This window comes from Bos mutus, unplaced genomic scaffold (genome assembly GCF_027580195.1).
Source record: "Bos mutus isolate GX-2022 unplaced genomic scaffold, NWIPB_WYAK_1.1 CTG471, whole genome shotgun sequence".
Classification (NCBI taxonomy): Eukaryota; Metazoa; Chordata; class Mammalia; order Artiodactyla; family Bovidae; genus Bos; species Bos mutus.
In genome coordinates, this window is record NW_027219955.1 from 29,582 (window position 1) to 56,473 (window position 26,892).

Sequence of the window (26,892 nt, forward strand, 5' to 3'; positions counted from 1 at the left end):
TAACTGGGAGATCTGAAAACTAGGAGAAAAAGTGAAAGTGTCACTCAGTCATGTCCAACTCTTTGCAACCCCACCAGGCTCCTCTGAGGGTTACAGTCCATGGGGTCAGAGTTGGACACGACTGAGTGACTTTTATTTTTTCTCCTAGTGCCTAGTGGGCTACAGTAGGCTCACTGCCATAGCTATGAGAAGCCTGCACACAGCAACTACAGAGTAGCCCCCATTTGCTGGAACTAAAGAAAGCCCATGCAAGGCAAAAGATCCAGCACAGCAGAAAAACCAACACTGAGTGATCTGTACTGACCAAGATAAGAAGCATCAGGACTCCCACCTCTAAGCAAACCTGAGCCAGCTTTATGTAGGTATGGAATTTATAGTTGGGGGTACTTAACTGGGTACTAAGGAAATTCTGCTTTAAAAATGGGAGCTGCTTTAAATTATGTCTGGCCAACAGGAGAGCTCTTTTTGACATTCCAAAACTGGCTACAGAAAGCCAGTTTTGTGAAACATCTTTTCAGAATTCTGACCCTAAATGATTAAGTCCTTCCAAGAGGAACCTGCATTTCTCTCCTTGTACCTTTGTGATATCAATGTTCTACCCGATCTTTTTAGGCATTTTGTTCTGTTTTGAGAACTTGGTCTGGAAGGTACACACAGGGTTATATTTGGCAGCCAAATAGACTGGACCAGCTCTCAGGGGAATTTGTCATAAGGGGTCCCAGCCATTAATGGTCCCTGCCATTATTTTAACCTTCCTTTTGTCTGCTTGGACAAGGGCTTTCACTTTCTTAGACTATTTTGAAGGTCCATTCTTTGCACCCTCTTGTGGTGACATGTCTTATCGCCTTGAGGGGCTGTTGGGCTATTACTTCTCAATAGCCAGATGGTGGATCCTTTAAATAAGAGAAACCTCTAAACTGTGACATTTTTTAGAGCTCATTAGCAACAGCTTTCGGCTTCCCAGGAGGCACTAGTAGTAAAGAATGCCTGCCAGTGCAGGAGACAAAAGGGCAGAGGAGCCTGGGAGGCCACAGTCCTTAGGGTCGCAAAGAGTCAGACAGGACTGAAGTGACCTAGTGCGCACGTGCACGCCCACGCACAAACACACACACAGACACACACACACACAGAAACAGCTTTCTTATAAATAGTTTTATTTGTATTTCTGAAAAGATCAAATTAAAAGGTGACTACAAAGACATATAATGGTTAACCTTAAGAACCCCCGTAATTTAAAACCAAAGAAACAAACAAAACATTCAGTCTGGGAGAATTTGTGGTTTCAGCTTCCCCTCAATGGATCTCACAGGTGCCTATACAAACATTAGATAAGAGACTTTGTTGTGGGTCCAGTGGTTAGGAATCCACCTGTCAGGGGACACAGGTTAACTCCCTGGTCCAGGAAGACATCATATATCACAGGGCAGCTAAGTCCAAGCATCACAACTATTGAGCCCACATGACCTAGATCCGTGCTCTGCAACAAGAAAAGTCACCACAATGAGAGGCCCGAGCACCACTGGAGAGCAGCCCTGAGCCCAACAAATAAGACCCAGCACAGCCCAAAATAAACAAGTGAATCATCCTCACATTAAACAGACCTTAAGTTAAAAAAAACAATTTACAGGCTGGTAGAAAACTACACTGATATTGCATCAGTAATTGCTTGGAGCAATAGCTAGGCCACATTTGGGTCAATTAATCCAGTTGGAGATTGACAAAGGGTCTTAGTGATTTTTTTTTTTTTGGACATGCCATGCAGCTTGCAGAATGTTAGTTCCCTGACCAAAGCTTGAATTCAGGCCCTCCAGGCAGTGAAAGCACATAAATCAAACCATTGGTTCACCAGGGAGTTGCCTGGGTGATTTATTTATAACATCATTCAGATGAGTAATGCATCACTTGCACTCACACTGTATTTGGCAAAACTGGTCTCATGGCCTTGCCTTGCTGCACAGTGGCTGAGAAATTAAGAATACACATGGCTATGTTTGTGAAGTTATCATAAGAGTGAAGGAAGTCATTACATTAGAGTGATCTTTACTGAACATTTATGTGTGGAAATAAAAAAGTAAAAATTGAAGATAGTAAGAAAAAACTGTTTCATGTCTTTCAAAACAAACCTAAAAAAGTTTACATAATAAAATTTTAAAATAATTTCCCATCTACAAGCCTTTATCTCTCACTTTCAGGTAGAGTGGTACAAATGACATTTCAAAAATGGGTATTTTTCATTTTCCTGCCTTGATACTAGATTTAGAATATCTATCATTAAAATTTAAAGACTCACCTTGTTATTTGGGGCTTCCCAGCTGGCTCAGCAGTAAAGAGTCTGCCTATCAATGAAGGAGACAAAGGTTTGATCCCCGGGTCAAGAAGATCCTCTGGAGGAGGAAATGGCAACCCACGCCAGTATTCTTGCCTGGGAAATTCCACAGAGGAGACTGGCGGGCTACAGTCCATGGGTCACAGAGTTCGACACACCTTCATGACTGAACTCTTCATGTCAAGCAATACAGAAAGAACATGAAGACACCTATTCATACAGGGCACACTCACTGATGCATCACAAGGTTCAGGCTGTGTTAAAAAGAAGAGACAGGCCCAAGGTGGAGCCACTGCCTCCAGGAGGGCAAATCAACACTTCACTGCGGTGTCTGCCTGCTTAAAAATGTGACCAGGAGTCACTGACTGGAATTTCAGGACACTAGTGCAGTAATCTGCAGGGCAAGACACTGGCTACACCCTCCTCCTGCCTACACCCCTGCACAGGAGACCAAACCTGAAGCAATATGTTTGCAAATAATTTTCTTGTCCTATCTAGTTTCTACCTACGGAAGCCTTCCATGTTGCACAGTTCCTTTGAGCACCTCTGAATGAACTAGATAGGGTGCCGCCTGATTCATGAAACATTCAACTTCAATTAGATCTTTAAAATTTCTAAGTTCAAATTTTTGTACTTTTTTTTTGGTGGGGGGGTGGGGGGTGGGGCGGGCTTCCTGGCATCTTGCAGAATCTTACTTTCCTGACCATGAATCAAATCTGTCCCCTCTGCAGTGAAGTGTAGAGTTTGAACCACTGGACTGCTGGGGAACGCCACAGTTTTTCTATTTAAATATATTTTGAGTCTGAAAATGCACTGCTATGGTATTTAAATTACAGCTGTCTGAATGTTCTGAAGCAGAGTAACTCAAGTGCAAATTATGAATATGTAATTCCCAAAGTGCGTGATCTTTGGTTCCATTGTGGAAAGCAATTCTCATAGATTGTTTCAGCCCCAAGAGCCTAACACTGCATTGTTACCATATGTTACAAAATACTGAGGTTGGATAAAACCCTGTTGGTGGGAAGAACATGATTCATCCAGGGTTGTGGAGAAAGTGATTACATTTTATGAATCAAGAGGACATCCATGATACATTCTGAATAAAACAGTAGCAAATGGTAATGGCAGCAGTTAAATGTCAATCATACACATATACATACTATTTGATTTCTTTTGATTAAATTTCCACTCAGATAACTGCTCTCTCAATGGTCAGATAGTATAGCACCCAGTCCTACAACACGCTGTGGTCTATGTATGGAAGGGTGCCCTGAACATAACAAGCATGATAAGTTATGGCACAGTTTTACATTATTCTCTGCCCTTACCTGATGCCAATTCACACAACAGTGAATTGAATAATTCAGTGTCCCTGTTTTCTCAGGAAAGATGGATATGAATGAACCACACTTAATCAGGTTAGCCTCTTCGTCTTACTAATTCCTCTGCAGAGACCATCATGAAAGGCCCTGTAAGAAAGCTACAGGTTTTCAAACTACTGCAGAAAAGTCATAGTGAAAGGCTGTTGCTGAACCACGAAAAGACCCCGGGGTTCTTGGCCTCTGGAGGAGAAGAATCCAATCCGGGGCCAGAGACAAGGCTTGATCGCTCAGAGCTTTTGTGTAATAAAGTTTTATTAAAGTATAAAGGAGATACAGAAACCTTCTGACATAGGCATCAGAAGGGGGCAGAAAGAGTACCCCCCTGCTACTCTTCAGCTGGATGTTATATAGTCACCAGCAGTCTGTTAATGAAAGAAAGGAATGTCTTAAAACTCAGAATGGCACCAGGCCCCTCATCCATAAGATGTATTTTGGGATAATCCTGGCACCAGATGAGTCATCCCGAGCCATAAAACGATTGACTTGAATCTTGTAGAAAGGGCAGAATACTATACAAATAGTTTCGTTTACATAGATTAGGGGAACAATATCTGAGTATAACACACTGGTTTGTCAAGTAGGTTCTGAGCCATTAGGCAGAACCGACTTGAAGACAGAGTCTGGGGTAAACGCACAGTACATTAACATAGCTTAAGACAAACATTTCCATAAGAAAAATGCATTGGTTAACTCAAGGTTTGAGAATAGTTAACTTCAGGTGAAACCAGGTGTCATTATAGCAACTCAGTATTTTAAGGGAAACCTTTTAAATTTGTATAGAGAAGGAAAAAAATATCACTTGTTTGTTTCCTCCTGCTGCTTAAAAGAGATAAAAATGTCTGACACTTGCAGCTTATTTCCTCCGTTTGGAGACCCCTGGCCTTCCTGCCTGTTACCCTCTCAATAGTAATATGGCCTTCTCAAGAAAACTCCACTAATTAAATACTTTACACACTGAAGATATTGGGCTATCTTCCTACATGTCCTTCAGTTTCAACATATTTAATATACACCTCATGCCATAAGTTTCAACATATTTAATATAATTATTCTGCAACAGTATTGGAGGTTAATGTTGGAGAACTAAAGATTTATTTATTCCTAATATGAATTGTCTGATGTGTGGCCTGCTGTAAGAACTGGTCTAAAAACTTAGCAAATTCATTATATCTATAAGGATTCTCCCCAATATGAATTTCTTGGTGAATCTTGAAGACATACTGGTTTTTTTAGAAGTGTTTTCACATTCAGTATATCTGTTCAGTTTCTGATCTGCATAAATTACCTCATTATGCCCAAAGTGTGAATATCTGATGAAAAATACTATACAACATTCATTACCTGTACAAGCTTGCTCTCCAATATAAATTCTTTCATGTTTCACAGATTTGAACTTAGGGTTAAAGTTTTAGTGTGCACATTATATCTGTGTAGTTTCTCTGAAAGACGTGTAATTTGAGGTCTAGTGCACGTGGAGCCTGGATAAAGCCCTTGCCCACACATTTCCATGACTCCTCTTCATTATGAACTCTTGTTGTCAAATGCATCCAACTCAAGGTGAAACTTTTTCCACCCCCAATGCATTTGTAAAGTACGTTCCAGTTTGTGCCCCACCTTATGTTTGTAAGGTGTCTCTGCATTATGAATTCTCTGATGATGTGAATGATGAGGCCTGTTACTGAAGACCCGGCCACACATTACATTTATATGGTTCCCTCCATAAGAATTACCTTCTGGCCACTTAAGATTGACTGCACTCTAAATGTATGGCTTCTCTCCAGCATGAATTTTCTCTTGCTTTGTAAGAAATGAATGCCTTCCAAAACACCTGCCACATTCACGATGTGGGTAGATCTCAATTCAGAATTAATTACCTCATGGTTACTTAAGTCTGAACATAGAATCAAAGCTTTGCCACATACAACACATTTGTGTGGTTTTCCTCCAGTGTGACTTTTCTGAGGGTCAAACAGATGATATGCTTTACTTCATTCATCACATTTGTAAGTTTTCACTGTAGTATGGATTCTCAGAAGATCTGAAAAGTGATTCCTGTGACTGAAGGCTTTGCATATAAATTACATGTCTATGGTTTCTCTCCTGTATGAACTGCCTAATGGTCAGTTAAGGCTGAACATGCACTAAAGGCTTTGCCACTCATTACATTTGTGAGATTCTTCTCCAGTATGAATTCTCCAATTAATTCCAAGGTGTGCAATTTGAGTAAGGCACACGTATCATATTTACATGGTTTCTCTTTTGTATGAACCCTCTGATTGACTGTAAGGACTAAACTCTGACTAAAGACTTTGCCACACTCAGGACATTTGTAAGGTTACTCTCCATTATGAATTATTTGATGAACTGAAAAGTCGGTCTTGTACCTGAAGGCTGTGCCACACAAAGTACATTTATATGGTTTCTCTCCTGTATGTATTGCTTGATGGTAAATATAGGTTGAACGTGCACTATAAGCTTTGCCACACTCATCACATTTGTATGGTTTCTCTCCAGTATGAGTTCTGTGATGAACTGCAAAGGAAGCCCTGTACCTGAAGGCTTTGCCACATAAATTACATTTATATGGATTCTCTCCTGTGTGAACTGTTTGATGTTTAGTTAAGTCTGGATGTGCACTAAAAGTTTTGCCACACTCATCACATTTATATGGTTTCTCTAAAGCATGAATTCTCTGATGAGTTATAAGGCCTGAACTCTGACTGAACGCTTTGCCACACTCATTACATTTGTAGGGTTTCTCTCCAGTATGAATTCTCCGATGATTCCTAAGGTATGAATTTCGACTAAAGCACTGGCCACATACATCACACTGATATGGTTTCTCTCCAGTATGAATTCTCCAATGGAGTGTAAAATAAGACCTGAGACTGAAGCCTTTGCCACATAAATTACATGTATATGGTTTCTCTCCTGTATGAAGTGCTTGATGTTTACTTAAGTCTGAACGTGCACTAAAAGCTTTTCCACACTCATCACATTTATATGGTTTCTCTCCAGTATGAATTCTCCGATGAATCCCAAGGTGTGCATTTCGAGTAAAGCACCGGCCACATATATCACATTTATATGGTTTCTCTCCAGTATGAATTCTCCTATGAACTGTAAGTGTTGCATTTTGACTAAAGGCTTTTCCACATATGTCACATTTATATGGTTTCTCTCCTGTATGAACTGCTTGATGTCTAGTTAAGTCTGAATATGCACTAAAAGCTTTGCCACACTCATTACATATGTAAGGTTTATATCCAGTATGAATTCTCCAGTGAACTGTAAAATACGACATGTGACTGAAGGCTTTGCCACATAAATTACATTTATATGGTTTCTCCCCTGTATGACCTGCTTGATGGTCAGTAAAGGCTGAATGTGCACTGAGAGCTTTGTTATATTCATTACATTTATAGGGTTTCTCTTCAGTATGAATTCTCCGATGAACTATAGGTCTTGCATTTTGACTAAAGGCCTTTCCACATACATCACATTTATATGGTTTCTCTCTATGGATCCTTTGATGTCCAGGGAGTTCTGAGTCCTGAACAAAGGTCATGACACACTCAGTACATTTGTAAGGTTTTCCTGTGTGTGCTTCCTGGTCTTGTGCCAGTACTGAAGGGTGCATAACAGCACTCTCACATATATCAGAAATGCTGGTGCAGAAACTAGGAGTTCTCTGAAGTGGTAAATCTGAGGTGCTACTGTTGATACTCCTCAGAGCTTGAATACATTCAAATGTTTTCCCTTCAGGTTGAAGTATCGGCAGTTCATCTTGAAAGCTTAATCCGTGCCTATTTTCAACATGCTTATTTCCCACTGCAATTCTACTGTGCCGATCAATTTCGTTAGTGAGATTTTTGATCTGGGTTATAGACATTCCTTTGTAATTTCTTTCATCATCTCTCCCCTGACACTCAAATTCATGCAAATTTTCCTGGATCTCTCTGAGGAAAAAATCTGTGATTTCACGGCTTTCAGGTCTTCCCAACATCACTGTGTGAAATACTTCTCCTTTATCACTGTTTACTTTTGTCGGTAATTTCTGGCTTATATGTGTATGAGACATATCTACAAGATATAAAGAACCATAGGTATCCTATTAATTATAATTCATAAATAAATTCTTTCATGTTGAACACATGATCTTACACCAAAAGTGATACCCATCCTGAACAGAATTATGAATCTTCCCAGTGATGATTTTCAAAATAAAAGAAACACTAAAGGAATAGTGTTTAATAAAGAAAGAGTAATCAGGCTTCCCTGGTAGCTCAGTGGAAAAGAATCCGCCTGCCAATGCAGGAAACATGGATTCAATCTCTCACCTGGGAAGATCCCACATGCTGTGCAGCAACTAAGCCCATGAGCTACAACTATTAAGCCTATGCTTGGGAGCCTGGGAGCTACAACTATTGAGCCCATATACTACAACTACACAAGCCATCACAACCTAGAGCCTGTGTTCCAAAATAAGAGAAGACAAGGCAATGACAGGCTCACACATCGCACTATAGAGTAGCACCTGCTCTATACAAATAGAGAAAACCTCGTGCAGCAACCAAGACCCAGCACAGCCAAATAAATAAATAAAATTTTAAAAGTTAAAAAAGAGTGATCACCTGTAATTCAAATTAATTTTACAGTAGGCTAGTTTCAAATACACAATGACAAAAACATTCATATAGTTCAAATCTATGTCAGCTCTCAAAGAAAAGGGTATTATCACACCATGACCCCAAAGCACACTCTATTTGGCTTTAATTGGTAGTAAACATACTACTGTCTCATAATTGAGGAGGAAAAAAATACATTATACACAATATACACATATTTATACATAATTACATACTAAAGAACAGACAGGGCTTCGCAGGTTTCTCAGTGGTAAATAATCCACCTGCCACTACAGGAGATGCAAAAGACTAGAATTCAATCCCTGGATCTGGATGAACTTCTGGAGACAGAAATGACAACCCACTCCAGTATTCTTGCCTGAAAGAAATTCCATGGACAGAGAAGCCTGGCAGGCTACAGTCCATGGGGTCACAAAGAGTCCAATACCTCTGAAAGACTAAGTATGCATGCAAAGACTAGACAATATATTGTAATGGTAAATAATCCAAAAGAAACTAAATAATGAATAATGTAAAAAATAAAGAGCAGTTTCTTAAAGAGATGGAAATACCCAACTTACCTGTCTCCTGAGAAACCTGTATGCAGGACAAGAAGCAAAAATTAGAACCGGACATGGAACAACTAACTGGTTCAAAACTGGGAAAGCAGTATGTAAAGGCTGTATATTGTCACCCTGCTTATTTAACTTATATGCAGAGTACATCATGCAAAATGCCGGGTTGGATTAAACACAAGCTGGAATCAAGATTTTCAGGGGAGTATCAACAATCTCAGATATGCATATGAATCTACTTTAATGGCAGAGAGCAAAGAGGAATTAAACAGCCTCTTGATGGGGTGAAAGAAGACAGTAAAAAAAGTTGGCTTAAAACTCAACATTCAAAACACTAAGACCATGGCATCTGGTCCTATCACTTGATGGCAAATAGATGGGGAAAAAAAGGAAACAGTGCCAGATTTTATGTTCTTGGGCTCAAAAATCACCATGGATGGTGACTGCAGCTATGAAATTAAAAGATGCTTACTCCTTGGAAGAAAAGATATGACATACCTAGAGAGCATATTAACAAGCAGAGACATCACTTTTGCCAACATCAAAGCTATGGTTTTTCCAGTCATCATGTATGGATGTGAGAGTCGAATCATAAAGACGGCTGAGTGCCAAAGAATTGATGATTTCGAACTGTGGTGCTGGAGAAGGCTCTTGAGAGTCCCTTGGACTGCAAGGAGATAAAACCAGTCAGCCCTGAAGGAAGTCAACCCTGAATATTCATTGGAAGGGCTGATGCTGAAGCTGAAGGTCTAATACATAGACTCCTTGATGTAAAGAGATGACTCACTGGAAAAGACCCTGATGCTGGGGAAGGTCAAGGGCAGAAAGAAAAGGGGGCAACAGAGGATGAGATGGTAGGATGGTATCACTGACTCAATGGACATGAGTTTGAGCAAACTCAGGGAAATAGTGAAGCACAGGGAAGCCTGGAGTGCTGTAGTTCATGGGGTTGCAAAGTTTCAAACATGACTTAGTGATGGAACAAAAAAAGGAACAAAAGGGCAGTTTACAGTTGCACAAGAAACACAGCATTAGGAAATAAAGGATTCATTTAAAACAATTTTTTTGGGGGGGTCATACCACGTCCCTTGTGGGATTTTAATTCCATGACCAGGGAGTAAACCTAGGCCCAAGTAGTTAAAAGTGCTGAATTCTAGCCACTGGACCACCAGGGAGTTCCCTCATATGATTTAAAACCAAAACAAAACACACTTTTATAAATATCTGTTATAAATCTATCAGTATATTGACATATAGGCCATTTTATGACATTAACAAGTAGTTCATACCAGTTACATTGGATAATACATTCAGAAAGACCATCATCTCTAAATTAAAAAAATTAGTAAATGAAATATTCTCTACTTACACAACAGCCATTCAATACAGCCATTCCATATCTATACAGTAACCTTAACTTATCCAGTTCACTGGCCCCAACATACATGTGAAGGAACATGCTTTGGGGTTCCCTGGTGGCTCAGGGGTAAAGAATGCACCTGCCAATGCAGGGCCTATAGGTTCAAGTGCTGGTCTCGGAGCAGCTAAGCCTATGCTCTAGAGCCTGGCACCTGTAACTACTGAAGCCTGGGCACCTAGAGCCCACATACTGCAACAAGAGAAGGCACTGCAGTGAGAAGCCTGTGCATTGTAACCAGAGAGTAGACCCTGCTTGCCAGAAGTACAGAGAAGCCTGAATCACAACGAAGACCCAGCACAACCAAAAATGAATAAAAAATAAATTATTTTAAAAATGTATTCTTATCACAAGAAAGGAATATACTTTGAAAACTTACTACCCAGAGTCAGAGATAACACTGTCAGGAATAAAATGCAAATTAACAACATACATGATGTAATGTAGACAAAGGGACATGTCACAATAAGCATGACAAAAAGTTAATGTATTTTTACCCAAAAGTAATCTTTGAGGGAAAGTCCCTGGTGCTCTAATGGCTAGGACTCTGTGCTTCCACTGTAGGGGCGCAGATTCCGTCCATGGATGGGGAACTAAGATGCAACTGCCTGTCGCATGCTGCAGCCAAAAAAAAAAAAATTCCTGATCTTTCCTGTAAAAGAGGCAATATTCTACGCAACCTAACAGCACTAATATTCCAATTTGACAAATAAAGGCAGTAGACTCATAGGAGTTATGTTTTCTCCAGAGTCTAAAGAATAGCAAGGCCATCCTGTATCAAAAAAGCTACTTTCCTTTCTACAGTCATAGCTTCATGGCTAAAATACTGACCAAATCGTGCTCAAATTGACTGTGATAACAGGGACAGATGGGCTGATAAGAATCTTGGATTTTCGCTCTGGGGAGACGGGGGTATTGGTTTGATCAGAAGAATCTGAAGGGTAAAGAAACTTCCTAGAGTGGGGGTAGGAGTGGGGGAAGCTGGGTTCATCCTCCCCACTGAGAGGCAGGGGGAGTAGAAGCGGACTAGCTGATAAAAGAGGGAGACAGAAGGGCTGGGAGGCGTGAAAGTCCACAACAGGACAGAGAATGGAGAGAGAAAGGGCAGTAGGCGACACTATTGGAGCTGTGGGCCAGCTCAATAGAGAGCCAACCTAAAAACTGAAGATTTGATCAGCTAAAATATAATTTGACATTGTAATGTGGACAATCATCCTCACTAATCACATAATTCTGTTTCCACTTGTAACTTCTCTTCAGACAATTTTAAGTTAGCCTTATGTACTTCACACTAGGAGAGAGGAAGATCCAGCCTCTCATCCAGCAGAGCAGATTCCTATCCTTTCTCAAGGGGCGAGAGTCACGAACATTCAGTAACTTCTAAGGGTTCAGCCCACTGAATTTAAGGTCCCAATTCTCACATAATCCAGTGAATACATCCCATTTATTAGCTAATGAGTAAAGATGAACTTTCATCTTGGGATAAAAACTTCATCAATCTTAATCTCTTCTTTTCCTACAGAGTGGCATTTTGTCTCACAAATCCTACTCACAGCACCAATTAATGTTTTGCCAAAAGTTTTCACATTCATCTCAGGGTCAAAGGATTTATTAATAAAATAAGCCATGTGTGCTATACAAATGAAAAAAGTGAAAGTGAAGGTGTTCACTCATGTCTGACCCTTAGTGACCCCATGGACTGTAGCCCACCAGGCTCAACCAGCCACGAAGTTTTCAAGGCAAGAATACTGGAGTGGGTTGCCATTTCCTTCTACAGGTGATCTTCCCAACCCAGGGATCAAATACGGGTCTGTGCATTGCACACAGACTCTCTGCCATCTGAGAAACCACGGAATCCCTATACAAATAAATAATACATAATATAGATAGAATTATCTAGCTGACTCTCAATATACTACCATTTAAAGCAAAGAGAAATAGAAACAGCAGAGGATACATCATCAAATTGGCTTCTGACCAAGATCCAGACTCAAACAGTGCTGGGAAGTCCCAGGACACAGCACATCTGGAGTCTCAATTGGGAAAATGTCCCAGGCAGTGTGTCCACTCCATGGGTGAGACTTCAAAGATTGCAGTTTGAGGTTACTGCTTATAATCCCAGGACATGAACTGATATCATCATCAATCTGTGAGGAAACAGCAGCTCTGGTTTCACCTTAATGCTGTTTGTTTTGTCTTATAAAACTTGGATGCTGCTAAGCCTGGGGCTTGGTTGGTCAGAGCACCTCCAAGGGCTGAACAAACTCAAGATTTGTCCCCTAACTTATTTATGGTGCCACAAGCCTTGCACTCACAGCAAGCAGAGTGTGTGAGTCACACACTCACAGTCAGGGTGTGTCCAGACAGGTTAGAAGGAAGGTCAGAGAAATGCACTGCTTTGTTTTGAAGCCTAAACAAGACTATTTATTTAATTTCCTTAACATCCTGGTGGCTCTATGCCTGCAAATACAGGAGGCATGGGTTCAATCCTTCACAAGTTTGAAATCAGCTTTATAAACACTCAAGCATGGGGAAAACTCCTTGTATATCACACAGTGGGCGGATCACCTGAAGAAAGGACAAGTTTGAACTCCCAATGCCAATCACGAAGGCTTACATGTGAGAGTCAACAAGGCTTTGATCTCAGTAAGAACAACAGAGGCTCCCAAGAGACATAGAGGAAACATGCAGAGGTACCCCAAAGTATATCACCACTTTGGAAGGAAGTGCTCCTCACCCATAGACAGCAGGATCCTGAGGGTCTCCACCATCACGTCCTTGTACAAGGTCCTCTGGGCAGGGTCCAGACATTCCCACTCCTCGGGAGTGAAATCTATGAACACATCCTTGAAGGTCAACTGTGTCTGAAATGAAAACACATTTCACCAACAGGCCCTGAGGAGGGTTCTTATTTTCACAGAAAAGGAGAAGTGAAACAGGTAAGGTCAATTCAGCTGAAGTAATAATATTCTGATAGATCCATGCAAATCTATTTGGAGCAAATTGGTGGTGTCTAATTTAATTTCCTGTTTTTTCATAAGATGATGATATCCTCCAATCAACATGAAATTTGTCATATGTGTGGACATGAAAAACAAATTACAATCAACAGTGGGTTGTCTATGCAGAAGTGTTACACTCAACACACTGAGTGACATTCACTATCTAGATGAGTTACAGTAAGACTGGTGTCTTCAGAGACAACAAAGTCCACAGTGACTTTAAAAGAACACACACTGTGATGAGGCTGACATCATCACACTGACCAGAGGTGTCTCAACACTTCATACACACTAAGCATTACTCTAAACTCTTTACACATATGAACTTCTCATCAACGTAACAGCACATTAGAGAAAGATCTGTGTCCACCTTACTGAGGAGAAAACTCTGTCACTCTAAGAAATTACTCAAGTTAAATAGTTAAGAAATGAGGCAACAGCACTTGAGTTCAGGTGGCTGGGAGAGATAACTGAACTGAAGGAAATAAACAGTTAAGTAACAGTGTAAAAGACCATCCACAGAGAGTTCCCAGAGAATACAGGAAACAAGTTCAAGGAAGCTGAACTGCAATGGAACAGTTAAATGATCACTATACAGAATCACCCCCTCTGCCTGCTAATCCACACAATGTCAGTAATCTTACTACTATTTACATCATTCATGTGATGAGGTAGAAAAAACTTAAGGTCATGAAATACACTTAAGATACAAGTGCAACTGCTACAAAGCATAAAGCATATTTATCAGATGATGTTTTATAATAAAAACCATGGAGTTATATATTTATGCACTCCTGCATGCACATGTAAACAAACAGCTGACTGAAACAAGAACAGTTGTCTTTTTTCTTTCATTCAATCAAAATTTAGTGACAATCAACTCTGTGTCCCAAGTTGGGAATACAGCAGTGAACATGACGGAGCTTACAATACAGCAGCCAACCAGCCAGTTACATCCAGAATTTTAACATCACTATTGTTATATGTGCTCTGAAATAGGCCTGGTGCTAAGACAAGATTCAACAGAAAGTCTTGACCTACATAAAGAAAACAGACGAGGTCTCCGTGAGGAAGAAACACTTAGGATTGGCAAGGTGGGAAATGGAAGAGTTTTGTAAGCAGAGAGAAGAGCCTGAGTGCTGGCTCTGAGGCATGAAGATATTTAGTGAACAGAAAGCCAGCCGGTGTGACTGGGACACAGGGAACAAAGAGTGGTGATGCCAGGTAGAGGCTGATTTCTACAAGGTCTAGGGTTTAGAACTTTATTCCAAAAGCTACTGGAAGTCGCTGAAGAATCTGTAGGAAGAAAGTTACAGGTTTAGATTTGTTTTTTTGAGCTCACTCTGTTGTGTGTGAAGGTCACTGTTGTTCAATTGCTCAGCCGTGTCAGACTATTTGCGACCCCGTGGTAGCCTGCCAGGGTGGCCATTTCGTACTCCAAAGAGTTGTCTTTTGACACATTCTGGGATGATACTCCCATTTTCTTTTACTTGTATATTTCAGCATCTTTGGGACATTAAAAATCAATCAGTTGTACGTCAATAAGTTTATCAGCATTCTATGTCTTTTTTAAAGCTTATTTGGTTATGCTGGGCCTTCGTTGCTGTGAGCAGGCTTTCTCTAGTTGCAGCTGCAGTGCCTGGCTCCTCATTGCAGTGGCTTCGCTTGTTTTGGAGCACAGGCTCTAGACAGTGCGGGCTTCAGGAGTTATGGCTCCTGGGCTCTAGAGTACAGGCTCAGTAGTTGTGGCACATGGGCTTAGTTGCTCTGAGGCATCTTCCTGGATCTGGGATAGAACCCATGCACCCTACATTGGCAGCCACATTATTATCAACTGTACTACCAGGGAAGTCTTCAACATTATCTTATTGTAGTTCAAAAAAATAAAAGGATACTAGTTCAAAAAAATAAAAAGTAATACAAGCAGAACATAATATACAGAAGATTTATTCTAATGTGTATAAAACACCTGTGTTTAAAAATAATTTCAAAGCTTCCCTGGTGGCTCAATGGCAAAGAACCCACTGGCCAATGCAAGAAACATGGTTTGTTGCCTGGTCCGGTAAGATCCCACATGCTGAGGGGCAATTAGATCCCTGAGTCTCAATTCCTGAGCCAGAGCTCTAGAGCCCAGCAGGTGAAACTACTGAAACCAGTGCACTCTAGAGCCTGTGCTGCAAAATGAGAGAAGCCAATGCAAGGAGAAGCCCCCACTGCAATGAGAGTGGCCACCACTTGCCGGAATGAGGGAAAAGCCATTGAAGCAACGAAGATCCAGTACAACAAAAAAAAATATATTAAAAAAAAAAAGTGACTTTATCCTTAATTTGAGGTATGTAGTTATGTATGTGTATGAGTACATAATCAAAATTTTATTATTATAGTCCATTAATGAAATATTTAATTAACATTAGGAAAGTTGGGGAATTCCCTGATGGTCCAGTGGTTAAGATCCCACACTTCCACTGCATGGTTTTGGGTTCAATCCCTACTCACAGAACTAAGACCACCCAAGCTCACCATGCAGCCAAAAAAAGAAAAAAAATTAGTAAACCTGATTTCAGTTTAAATGAGAAAAGGTAATGAAACACTCAATAGACCTGAAGTCTTTTTCTCAACTTTCCATTCCATTGCCAAACACTAAGATTTTTAAGAGATGTGCATTTAGTTTTATTTATTATTTTTTAAAAATTTATTTAATTAGAGGCTAATTACAATATTGTAGTGTTTTATCATACATGGACATGAATCAGCCATGGGTATACATGTGTTCCCCATCCTGAACCCCCTTCCCACATCCCTTCCCATCCCATCCCTCTGGGTCTTCCCAGTGCACCAGCCCTGAGTGCCCTGTCTCATGGATGAAACCTGGACTGGCATTCTGTTTCACATATGATAATATACATGTTTCAATGCTATTTTCTCAAATCATCCTACATTCGCCTTCTCCCACAGAGTCCAAAAGACTGTTCTATACATCTGTGTCTCTTTTGCTGTCTCACATAGTTATTGTTACCATCTTTCTAAATTTTATATATATGTTAGTATACTGTATTGGTGTTTTTCTTCCTGGCTTACTTCACTCTGTAATAATAGGCTCCAGTTTCATCCACCTCATTAGAACTGATTCAAATGTATTCTTTTTAATGGCTGAGTAATATTCCATTGTGTATATGTACCACAGCTTTCTTACCCATGTGTCTGCTGATGGACATCTAGGTTGCTTCCATGTCCTGGCTATTATAAACAGTGCTGCGATGAACATTGGGGTACATGTGTCTCTTTCAATTCTGGTTTCCTCGGTGTGTATGCCCAGCAGTGGGATTTCTGGGTCATATAGCAGTTCTACTTCCAGTTTTTTAAGGAATCTCCACACTGTTCTCCATAGTGGCTGTACTAGTTTGCACTCCCACCAACAGTGTAAGAGGGTTCCCTTTTCTCCACACCCTCTCCAGCATTTATGTACTATAAAAAGTCAGATCTAATTCCCCCTCTTTTCCAGATTTTAACAAGTATTGTGCACACTAATACCTGACTTCCACATGCAGCTTCTTTACCCTCGTTGACAGAGAGCAGACAGCACATCCAGATGGGCCCTAAGCAATCCCTGCTGCCCAACAGCACTGAGACCCCGTCTCCAACCCATGGGTGAGAAGCCCTGCCTAGGACGGTGCCCAAGGGAGCCTCCTCACAAGGGCTGGGTCACCAGATCATGGGGAGACGGGATCTAAGTGGAGATGATAGGCCCTGAGGGAAGGCCCCGGGTGAGTGTGCATGTACAGGAGTCAGAAAGGACACTTCAGAGTCAGACACAATTAGCAAGTCCAGAGAAGGGCATTTCAGGAAGGACAGACTGAGAACCCACTGAGAATATGACCTTACCTGAGAAAGAGGGATTCCTGACACATTTTCTTTCATCTTCTTGGCTTCTTCCTCAGGCAACACAAGTTTTCAGAGGTCTATCATGAAAGTGGAAAGCATGCTGTTTAATGCTTATAGTCAACACAGCCCCTTCCTGAGCCCCAACCCCACACACAGGGAAGCCCTCACCATGTGGAACAGCCTTCTATGGCCACTGTCTCAGGAGGGACTCAGGACGGTCAATTCCCACACAGAGTCCAACACGGGACTTTCCCACACTTTCCCTCGGATCACACTCCCCTCCTGGTGAGGTCTCATGCACACAGCAGCAGGGGGCACCTCTGGTGACCCCACGATCCCCATCAGGTCATACAGCAGGCCCTGGTCCAGCCCCACTCAGGGCAGAGCGCCTTCCCCTCTCCCAGGGCCTGATCTCAGTTTCAGAAGTGGAGGCTAAGAGCCCTGGTGCTCAATGCAGGATCCAAATTGGAATCATCTGCGCCTCTGTGCACATTCCTGGGGCAAGGCCCCACATGAGAACCCAAGGAGCGTGTCTGATGGGGGAGAACCAACTAACTAAAGGGGTATGTGTACATATACCATACACCACGTGACCATGTGACATATGTGTACACCGTGCAATATTTATCAATCCACAAACGAACACATCCATTACCTCCAAAATCCCATGTTCTGTGTGTGAAAACACTGACGATGTACTCTCCTGACAAATTCCCAGTATGCACTAACAGAATAGGATTAACTACGGTCAGCATACTGCACATACCTCCCCAGGACTTACTCATTTCACACCTCATAGTCTGTACTTTTTGCCCAACATCTCCCACAACAACGCTTGTCTCACACACACCCATTCACTGGGTTCATCAAAAGGTCCACTCTTGCTCTCACAATCCTCCTGGAGACCTCGACGAAGCTTCCCTTCACCTTCTCCCATTTTTCTACCTCTTGTCCATGCGTGGTTGAAAAAGAGCAGAGACCACTAGGTGAGCGTATTGCAACAGAAATCCACCCAAGCTGCAAATCCAAAGACGTTGGGACTGAATATGGAAGAAGAAGAACCTGGTCCTCTTGGGAAAACCTATCAGCGACTGTGGACATTATGTAGCTCAGAGATACACAAACTGAGTTCAATAAAGAAGTCACAAAATGAGAGAGGCCCCAATCTCACTGGCTCCTGTTCTACCTGCTCACAGCTAAATGTAAGATAACCACAGTAAACTCAGCATCCGCTGCAATGGGCAGATGAGCTGCTGGAAGGCAAAGCTGCTGTCCAAGATGGACACTGGCCCCTGGATGGACAGAGCTTAGAAGACCTGGGGGCTGCAGTGAGCAGTGACACTGCAGACTAAAATATGGGGATGCCTCAAGACACTAGATCAGGCTTCTTAGGACTCTCACATCTTTTTGCTTTGAGTAATAAGTCTCCACGTGGGGTAAGGATCAATTAGAGTTGAAATGTCCAGAACAGATATGGGAACCATCATCACCTACCCTGTAACCTCCATCTCCCCTGAGAATTCTTCAGCCAAACACACATTCATAGTCTGTGAGATGTTGTAAGAGAGATGTTGCACACATCCTGGAAGGAAGAGGAAAATGGGGCATCCTTCAATGAAGGGAAAAGAGGAAACATTCCAAATAATCAAAGGAGAAGGCCATCTCTGATGAAGGTGATTAATATAGAGGCAGTAAATCTGGTTAACATGACAGCAAATATCAAAGGAGATGGGGAGACCTCTCTGGCCTAGACCTGACGAAGAGAAAGAGCAAGGGCAACAGTGATACAATGACCAAAGCTAGACGTTAGCAACTAAGATCCGAGACGGAGAAGGTTTTGGTGTCTATGAACAAGGACTAAGTGAATGTGACCAGGACAGACTGACCATGAGAATGGGTCAGCTCCCAGGATGGGGCTGGAGACACTGGCAGAGACCTGAGGATGACAAAGGGCTGGGGAGCCACCTAAGGAGTTAGGATGCTTCCCTGAGGACACAGGGAAGCCAGCAGAGGTGAGAGTCCTCCCTTCACATCGACCTTTATTCACAGAAGACGGTTCATGATTCTCTTTCTGAGCCTATGCTCCCACCTCCATCCTACTATTGTCCTTTTTCATGTTGCAAGACTGGGATCCATTTCAAATTCTAATACTAACTGGGCAGTCCCTCCAAGAACTGCCACACACCCAATTTGGCCAATCATCTCAGGGGTCACTGTTGCTCAACTTTTGGACCTGAGGGAAACATCATCAGATCAACTCAGCTCACTACATGTGAGATCACATAAAAGAGAGGAAATTGGAGTATCAGACTAACTGCTTAAATTATGTCGTGACTCTTAAGCTCTACTCCACACCAGGAAAAGGAAAGGGGCTGATCCACCTCTGACAGAATCAAGACACTGCCGCAGCCTAAACTTCTATAGCCTCTGCACATGGATGTTATCTTTTAATACAGATAATTACAAAATGCACAGACAGAAGTTTTGCAATTCTCATTTTCATCTGTATAATTTAAAAAAGAATGTCTTAAACTTAGTAGATTTTAAAGCCAAAAATCAATGTATCACAACTTAATAATTCTTATACAATCAATTCAGCACTCGTCTGGATCTAGTCCCCTGCCACACCTGCACAATAGTTGTTTCCACTTCATCTGGTTTATCTGTTTCCCTACTTCTTTCTCCGTCTCCCTTTCTCTTCCCCTCTGCTCTCCTGCTGTGCCTGTCCTCCTCTCTACTTCTTCCCTGACTCCCATCCGGCCTCTCTCTGCCATCTGTTCACCGTCAAGATGCTTTCTCTCCAACCTCCCTGGTGATCCTCAATCTCCCTGTATTTCAGCCTTTCTTCCTCCATCTCTGGCCTCCCTTTCTCCCAACTCTCTGGCACCCCCAAGTGGTTGTGCTTCCTTTCAGCTTCCTTTCTCAGCTCCTCCAACCTCTAGGAGCCCCCTTTCTCTCCCAGCAGGATATTGTTTGTAGGTCAAGGTCCCAACTCTTCTATCCCCTTTGCGGGCTCTCTGTGTGAACTGCCTCTCCACTGTCGCCCTCTTTGGGACCCCTGATTCACAACCCCTCTCCCTTGAAGGTTATAGAAGGGGGCGGCAGAGGACGATATGGTCAGAGAGCATCCCTGACTCAACGGACACGAATCTGAGCAAACTCTGGAAGAAACAGGGTTCGCAAAGACTGAGACGGAACAACACCTCCCTATCTTCCTCACCTTTAACTCTCAGGAAATCCTGCTTTTCTCTAAACTTTTTCCCTAACCTCTACCTTCAAGGCCCATTGTTTTTCATGCTGTTGTCTCTTCACAAGTTCCTCACAATCCTCTTCATTGCCATCCCTCCTCCCTCATGTTTTTCATTTTCTATTTCTCTAGGAGTCGCTGTCTCTGCTTCTCCTGACAACCCCTCGCCCACTATTTACACGGATGGCGACTGATTAAGAAGCCCGGTTCCCGCAAAAGCCAACCAGCAACGGGTGGAATTTGGGACGGAACCTCGGGTGCCACGTGGCTGCCGCAGGTCACCTCCCCCCGACACCGGTCACGGCAACGTCACTATGAAGAGAAAGCCTACGGGGCAGAAACACCGGCCTGAGGAGACGCGAGGACAGAGGGGCTGGGAGAGAAGGGGTCTCAGCAGCGGGGCGGGCTCTCCAGAATCCCAGGACCCGGGAGACAACGCGGCCTCTCCGGGAGAGGAGAGGTCGGGGCGGTCGGCGCGGCCAGGGGTCGAGAGGATGAGGCTAGGGACCGCGGAGCTAATAAACCCACCTCGCCGAAGAGAATTGTATGCGGTGTAGGAAGGGCAGAGGGGTCAGGAAATGGTGTGAAGCAGGAAAGAGGTGCGAAACGCAGCATCTCTGTGGACCAAAAGCTGGAAGCGGCTTCAGAGCGACTTTAAAGCAAAATGGAGGCGCCCCTTTGGCGCTCACCAAGACGTCTGAACTTGCTGGGGATGGTGGAACGGGCGCAGGGATTTAGAGTCACTAGCGAACTTGAGAATCGGGGTAACGAGGAAAGGAGACTGAAGGCGCAGGTTCGATTAGAAACAGAAATACTCACGCTGAGCTGAGAGACCTCCACTTGCCGCGCTCCGCTTCCGGGTTTGGGACTCTGCGCGCACGCTCAGTGAAAGGGCAGAGCGGCTTGGGGGTGGGGACTCAGAGGAGCCAGGTCGTCAGGGGGCGGGGCGTTGTTGGGGGCGGGGCGTTGTTGGGGGGCGGGGCGTTGAGCAAAGCCGAACACGCGTGGGGACATCGGGAGTGTGAGGAGGGGCTTCGAGGCGTGCGGTGCCCGGCCTCCGGAGGCAGTGGGTGGGGCGGGGCGGGGCGGCGCGAAACAATTCATTACTGTAATCACCTCTTTCTTTTTTTTTTTTTTTCCTGTAATCACCTCTTAAGGTGACTGCAGCCAGAATATTAAAACAGGCCTGCTCCTTGCAAGGAAAGTTATGATAAAACCAGAAAGTGTTAAAAAGAAATGGCATTACTATGCCAACAAGGGTCCCTATACTCAAAGCTATGGTTCTTCCAGTTGTCAGGTAGGGATGTGAGAGTTGGTCCATAAAGAAGGCTCAGCATAGAAGAACGGGTGCTTTTGGATTGTGGTGCTGGAGAAGAGTCTTGAGGGTCCCTTGGACTGCACGGAGATCAAACCAGTCAATCCTAAAGGAAATTAGTGCCGAATGTTCATTCGAAGGAGTGAGGCTGAGGCTGAAGCTGAAGCTCCAGTACGTTGGCCACCTGATGGGAAAACCTGACTCAGAAAAGTTCCTGAGGCTAGAAAAGACTGAAGGCAGGAGGAGAAGGGGGACAACAGAGGACGAGATGGTTGGATGGCATCACCGACTGGATGGACAAGTTTCAGCACGCTCCAGGAGATGCAGGATGGGAAGCCTGGCTGCTTTAGTCCATGGGGTCGCCAAGAGCCGAACAGGACTGAGGTACAGAACAATAACTGCTCCTCGCCCCACCCATCCCATAAAATCATCTCAGGCTTGAGTCTAGCACTGGCAATCAACCTTAATGCACAACATGTAAATTTATCCCTCAAATGTCTTCACATTCTCCAATCTCTTAGGATCTTTCCCCACTATTACACAGCACTATCCACCACACTTGTCAGCAGTCCAAAATTCAGCCCTATCCCCACTGGGTTTCACTGACTGGAAAACATCCAATAAAAACCAACTTCTTTAATTCAAAGAAAATTTTCTACACTAGTATCAGACAATAGGGCTCCCCAGTGGCTCAGTTGGGAATTTGCCTGCCAATGAAGGAGCTACAAGAGATGGGGCTTCAATCCCTGAGTCAAGGACCCCCAGGATTAGGAAATGCAACCCACCCCAGTATTCTTGCTTGGAAAATCCCATGGACAGCGGAGCCTGGCAGGCTACACTCCATGGGGTTTCAAAGAGTCAGAGGCGACAGAGCACAGCTACCATTCTACATTTCTCTTGGACTCTAGTGCTGATACAAGTACCTAGCATCACTGAAAATAATCTCCTAAAATGAAGAGTCTTTGTAGTCAATTTATTACTCTGGTCATATAAACCAGAAAAGGACAGTAATAAGCCTCCCTAACACGGGAGAAAAAACTCCAGCTCCATCACCGGTCTGGAAAGTTGAAATTCTAAACTAGTTCCTGAACACTTATTTCAGGATATTTGTAAAATTATTAAGTGTCGTCTTAATTAAAATGATTTTCCCCAAAATTTACTGTATATTTTGTGCACTATGTGTGTCAGGATTTTACACAGAAAGGAATCAAACCTCTCATGTCCACAGTTGAATTTACTTGGGGTGGAGGAACGGGTGGATGAGTAGGAAAGTCCAGTGACCCAGGACCACAGATAGGGAGCAGAGGCGCAGTTTAACAAGAAAAAAAGAACAAAAACAGTACCACACATTTCCAACAGTGACTACACCTACCATTTGCTTTGAACTCCGCTTCTGGGCATGAGGGGTGGGCCCAAGTGGGCCAGAGCAGATACTGGCATGTTCCATCCTTTAGTTGCCGAGGCCTTTTGTCAGCCTTTAGAAGTACTTGGTGCTTTACTGGTGGCTCAGATGGTAAAGGAATCCACCCAGAATGCAGAAGTCTGGGTTCACTCCCTGGGGTAGGAACATCCCCTTGAGGAGGGCATGGTAACCCACGCCAGTCTTCTCGCCTGGAGAACCCCATTGACAGAGGAACCTGGTGGGCTACAGTTCATGTGGACCCAAAGAGTTAACATGACTGAGGGACTAAGCACACACACAGTGTTTCACGTCTTGAGTTGCACCACTGATTCTTCATTAGTTTAAGTAACTATCTGTAACAGTTTCAAAATAAAAGCTGGAAATTCTGTGGGATAATAACTGTCAAAAGTAAGGTTTCCTGCTGATGAGGCTGAAGCGATTCAGAGGCCTGGGAACTAAAACCAGGCGTGGCCACAGGGCTGGGGGTAGGTGGGAGTGGGGTGGGGATTAATGTAGGGTGGTGGCTGCACCCAGGAATATTCCAGGAATTAGAAGTTAGCAGTTTAAGTAAATAAGAACTAGTTTTGTGTGGGAATGGCAGGCTAGAGTGTAAAACACACAACTCTTAGAATGGGCTACTTCATACTAACAGTCCTAAGGTGAAAAATGTCTTAACATTCCACTTCTTCAAGGATCAAGCTTATTAGTCACTGCAGTGGCCCAGCGACAGTGCACCCTGAGGGGAATGCAGGACGGAGAAAGGCAGGCACTGCTCTGTGCTTTGGACATTCCGGCCTTGGTAGACCAGGAAGGGCTGCTTGGGCCCGTCCTCCTCCTCAGGAAGTCCAGATAAGTTTGGGCGATTCTCTCCTGGTTTCAGATCACCCAGTTATTGGTTGAGGACACCAAACTTTATATGACAATGTATTAACATACATAGGCCCCCAGTGAAAATTACACGAGGATCCTGGTTGAAAGATACTGGGATTTCCTCAGTTGAAAGACACTTAGTGGTAAAGACTACACCTGCCAATGCACTGGACACGGGTTTGGTCCCTGGTCTGGGAGGATACCACGTGTCTAGGAGCAACAAGCCTGTGCAACACAAGTATTGAGCCTGTGCTCTAAAGCTTGTGTTCTGCAACAAGAGTAGCTGCAGCAATGAGAAGCCTGCACACAGCAATTAGAGAGTGGCTCCTGCTGGCTGCAACTAGAGAAAGTCCACGTGCAGCAAAACCAAATCAGCACAGCCGGAAACGGAGAAGACATTGAGTGCTGTGCACTGACCAAAATAAGGAGCGTCAGGACTCCCGTCTCCAAGCAAGCCCCAGCCAGGTTTATGTATTTTATGTACATAATTCATAGGCCCTGCTCGCTGCAAGGAGAGAAAAGCCAGTGCAGCAATGATGACCCACCACAGCCAGAAATAAATTTAAAAATTATTAAGGAGGGAAAAAAAAAAAAAGCCCTTTAATGAGAACTGCATTCTCCGTTATAAAAAGTGTTTCTCTTCCATGCTTTTCATGACATAGCTTCAAATATTTTTGAGAAAAACTTGTATACATCATAATATGTAAAACTTATATCAATACTTCCTCAATGGAAGAGAAATTCAGCCAAATGACAGTAATTAGGTAGTTTACATTTTGTTTAAACATTTTAATGTATTTTCTCTCTTCTCTTTGTTGTTCCAGAAAGCTGTCAGATGTGAACAACAAAGAAGACTGTAAAATATAGTCTTGGGAAGAGTTTATTTTCACCAAAATTATCAACTTGCACTATTTATAAATACTTCTACATGTATTAACTGACTGAACTCAAGTCCTAAAGGAACTTTCTTCATATTTATAAGGCATGTACTACGTCCCCTGTCATTGCCCTATGTGCATTTTAATCTTACAAGTCTCAAAATAACCTATAGACTAACGTATTGGTTAGTGTAAAGCAGGGAAGAAATAGAAATTAAACATTAAATCTAGCTCAAAACATGTGGACAGGAAAAAAGAATACTAAGGAAAAGCTATTGAGAAAACAAAAGAAATAGGGTGGCATGATTTGGGAGACTAGCATTCAAACATGTATATTACCATATGCAGAATAGACACACAGTGGGAGTTTGATGTATGACACAGGGCACCAGAGCTACTGCTCTGTGAAGACCTGGAGAGATAGGCTGGGGAAGAAGGTGGGTTTAGGAGGGAGGGAACCTATGTATGCCTATGTCCAATTCATGTTGATGTGTGGCAAAAACCATGACAATACCGTAAAAAAAAAAAAAAAAAAGGCAGGAATTTTACTACAGCTGACAATGAACCATGGAGCATATTATTTATTTCTATAATATGATATCAACACTTTAATATCCTCTGGAAAACTGTACTTCTATTTAGTATTTAAGCACGGGCGGCTGCGACCGGCACACTAAACCCGTTCGGCTGTGACTGGCACACTAAGCGCAGCCGAGAGGAGCTACCCCACGACCGAGGTCAGGGGCAGAAGCTGGGAGGACCTCATGCCGGAAGGGCGGCGGCCAAGAGGAGTTACCCCACGTCCAAGGTCAGGGGCAGCGGCCAAGAGCGCCAGGTTGCGACAGCACAGGAACGGCCGAGAGGAGCTACCCAAGTCCGAGGTCAGGGGCAGCAGCCAGGAGGACCCCACACCCGAAGGGCGGCAGCCAAGAGGAGTTACCCCACGTCCAAAGTCAGGAGCAGCGGCCCAGAGTGCCAGGCTGCAACGGAGCAGGAATGGCCGAGAAGAGCTACCCAAGTCCGAGGCCAGGGGCGACGGCCAGGAGGACCATCCACATGTCCAAGGAGCAGTGGCTGTGCGGGCGCAGGAGGGCCTAGAGGAGCTATCCCACGTTGAAGGTCAGGAAGGGCGGCGGTGAGGAGATACCCCTCGTCCAAGGTAAGGAGCAGCAGCTGTGCTTTGCTGGAGCAGCCGTGAAGAGATATCCCATGCCCAAGGTAAGAGAAACCCAAGTAAGACGGTAAGTGTTGCAAGAGGGCATCAGAGGACAGACACACTGAAACCATACTCACAGAAAACTAGTCAATCTAATCACACTAGGACCACAGCCTTGTCTAACTCAATGAAACTAAGCCATGCCCGAGGGGCAACCCAAGAGGGGCAGGTCATGGTGGAGAGATCTGAGAGAATGTGGTCCACTGGAGAAGGGATTAGCAAACCACTTCAGTATTCTTGCCTTGAGAACCCCATGAACAGTATGAAAAGGCAAAATGATAGGATACTGAAAGAGGAACTCCCCAGGTCAGTAGGTGGCCAATATGCTACTGGAGATCAGTGGAGAAATAACTCCAGAAAGAATGAAGGGATGGAGCCAAAGCAAAAAGAATATCCAGCTGTGGATGTGACTGGTGATAGAAGCAAGGTCCGATGATGTAAAGAGCAATATTGCATAGGAACCTGGAATGTCAGGTCCACGAATCAAGGCAAACTGAAAGTGGTCAAACAAGAGATGGCAAGAGTGAATGTCGACATTCTAGGAATCAGTGAACTAAAATGGACTGGAATGGGTGAATTTAACTCAGATGACCATTATATCTACTACTGTGGGCAGAAATCCCTCAGAAGAAATGGAGTAGCCATGATGGTCAACAGAAGAGTCCGAAATGCAGTACTTGGATGCAATCTCAAAAACGACAGAATGATCTCTGTTCGTTTCTAAGACAAACCATTCAATATCACAGTAATCC

The 26,892-nt window shown here is 43.3% G+C and overlaps 1 protein-coding gene across 1 annotated transcript; it reads right to left on the minus strand.

Annotated features, from left to right (window-relative positions):
* Positions 1-1,142: 1,142 nt before the first annotated feature.
* Positions 1,143-21,352, minus strand: LOC102274913 (zinc finger protein 665). The gene is made up of 4 exons (XM_070367001.1): positions 21,279-21,352; positions 17,213-17,289; positions 13,066-13,192; positions 1,143-7,791 (listed from the first exon to the last, which is right to left on the minus strand). Exons 2-4 carry the CDS (start codon positions 17,246-17,248, stop codon positions 6,044-6,046), a joined length of 1,911 nt encoding a protein of 636 aa, XP_070223102.1. The 5' UTR covers positions 17,249-17,289; positions 21,279-21,352; the 3' UTR covers positions 1,143-6,043.
* Positions 21,353-26,892: the final 5,540 nt, after the last annotated feature.

Excerpts from the sequence above, each read along its gene's own strand:
- LOC102274913 (XM_070367001.1), bottom strand. The coding sequence starts at position 17,248 with ATGAAAGAAAATGTGTCAGGAATCCCTCTTTCTCAG. Across the intron at positions 13,193-17,212 it reads CAGGAATCCCTCTTTCTCAG|ACACAGTTGACCTTCAAGGA; the intron begins GTAAGGTCATAT and ends TTTTCATTTCAG. Across the intron at positions 7,792-13,065 it reads CAGGATCCTGCTGTCTATGG|ATATGTCTCATACACATATA; the intron begins GTGAGGAGCACT and ends TATATCTTGTAG.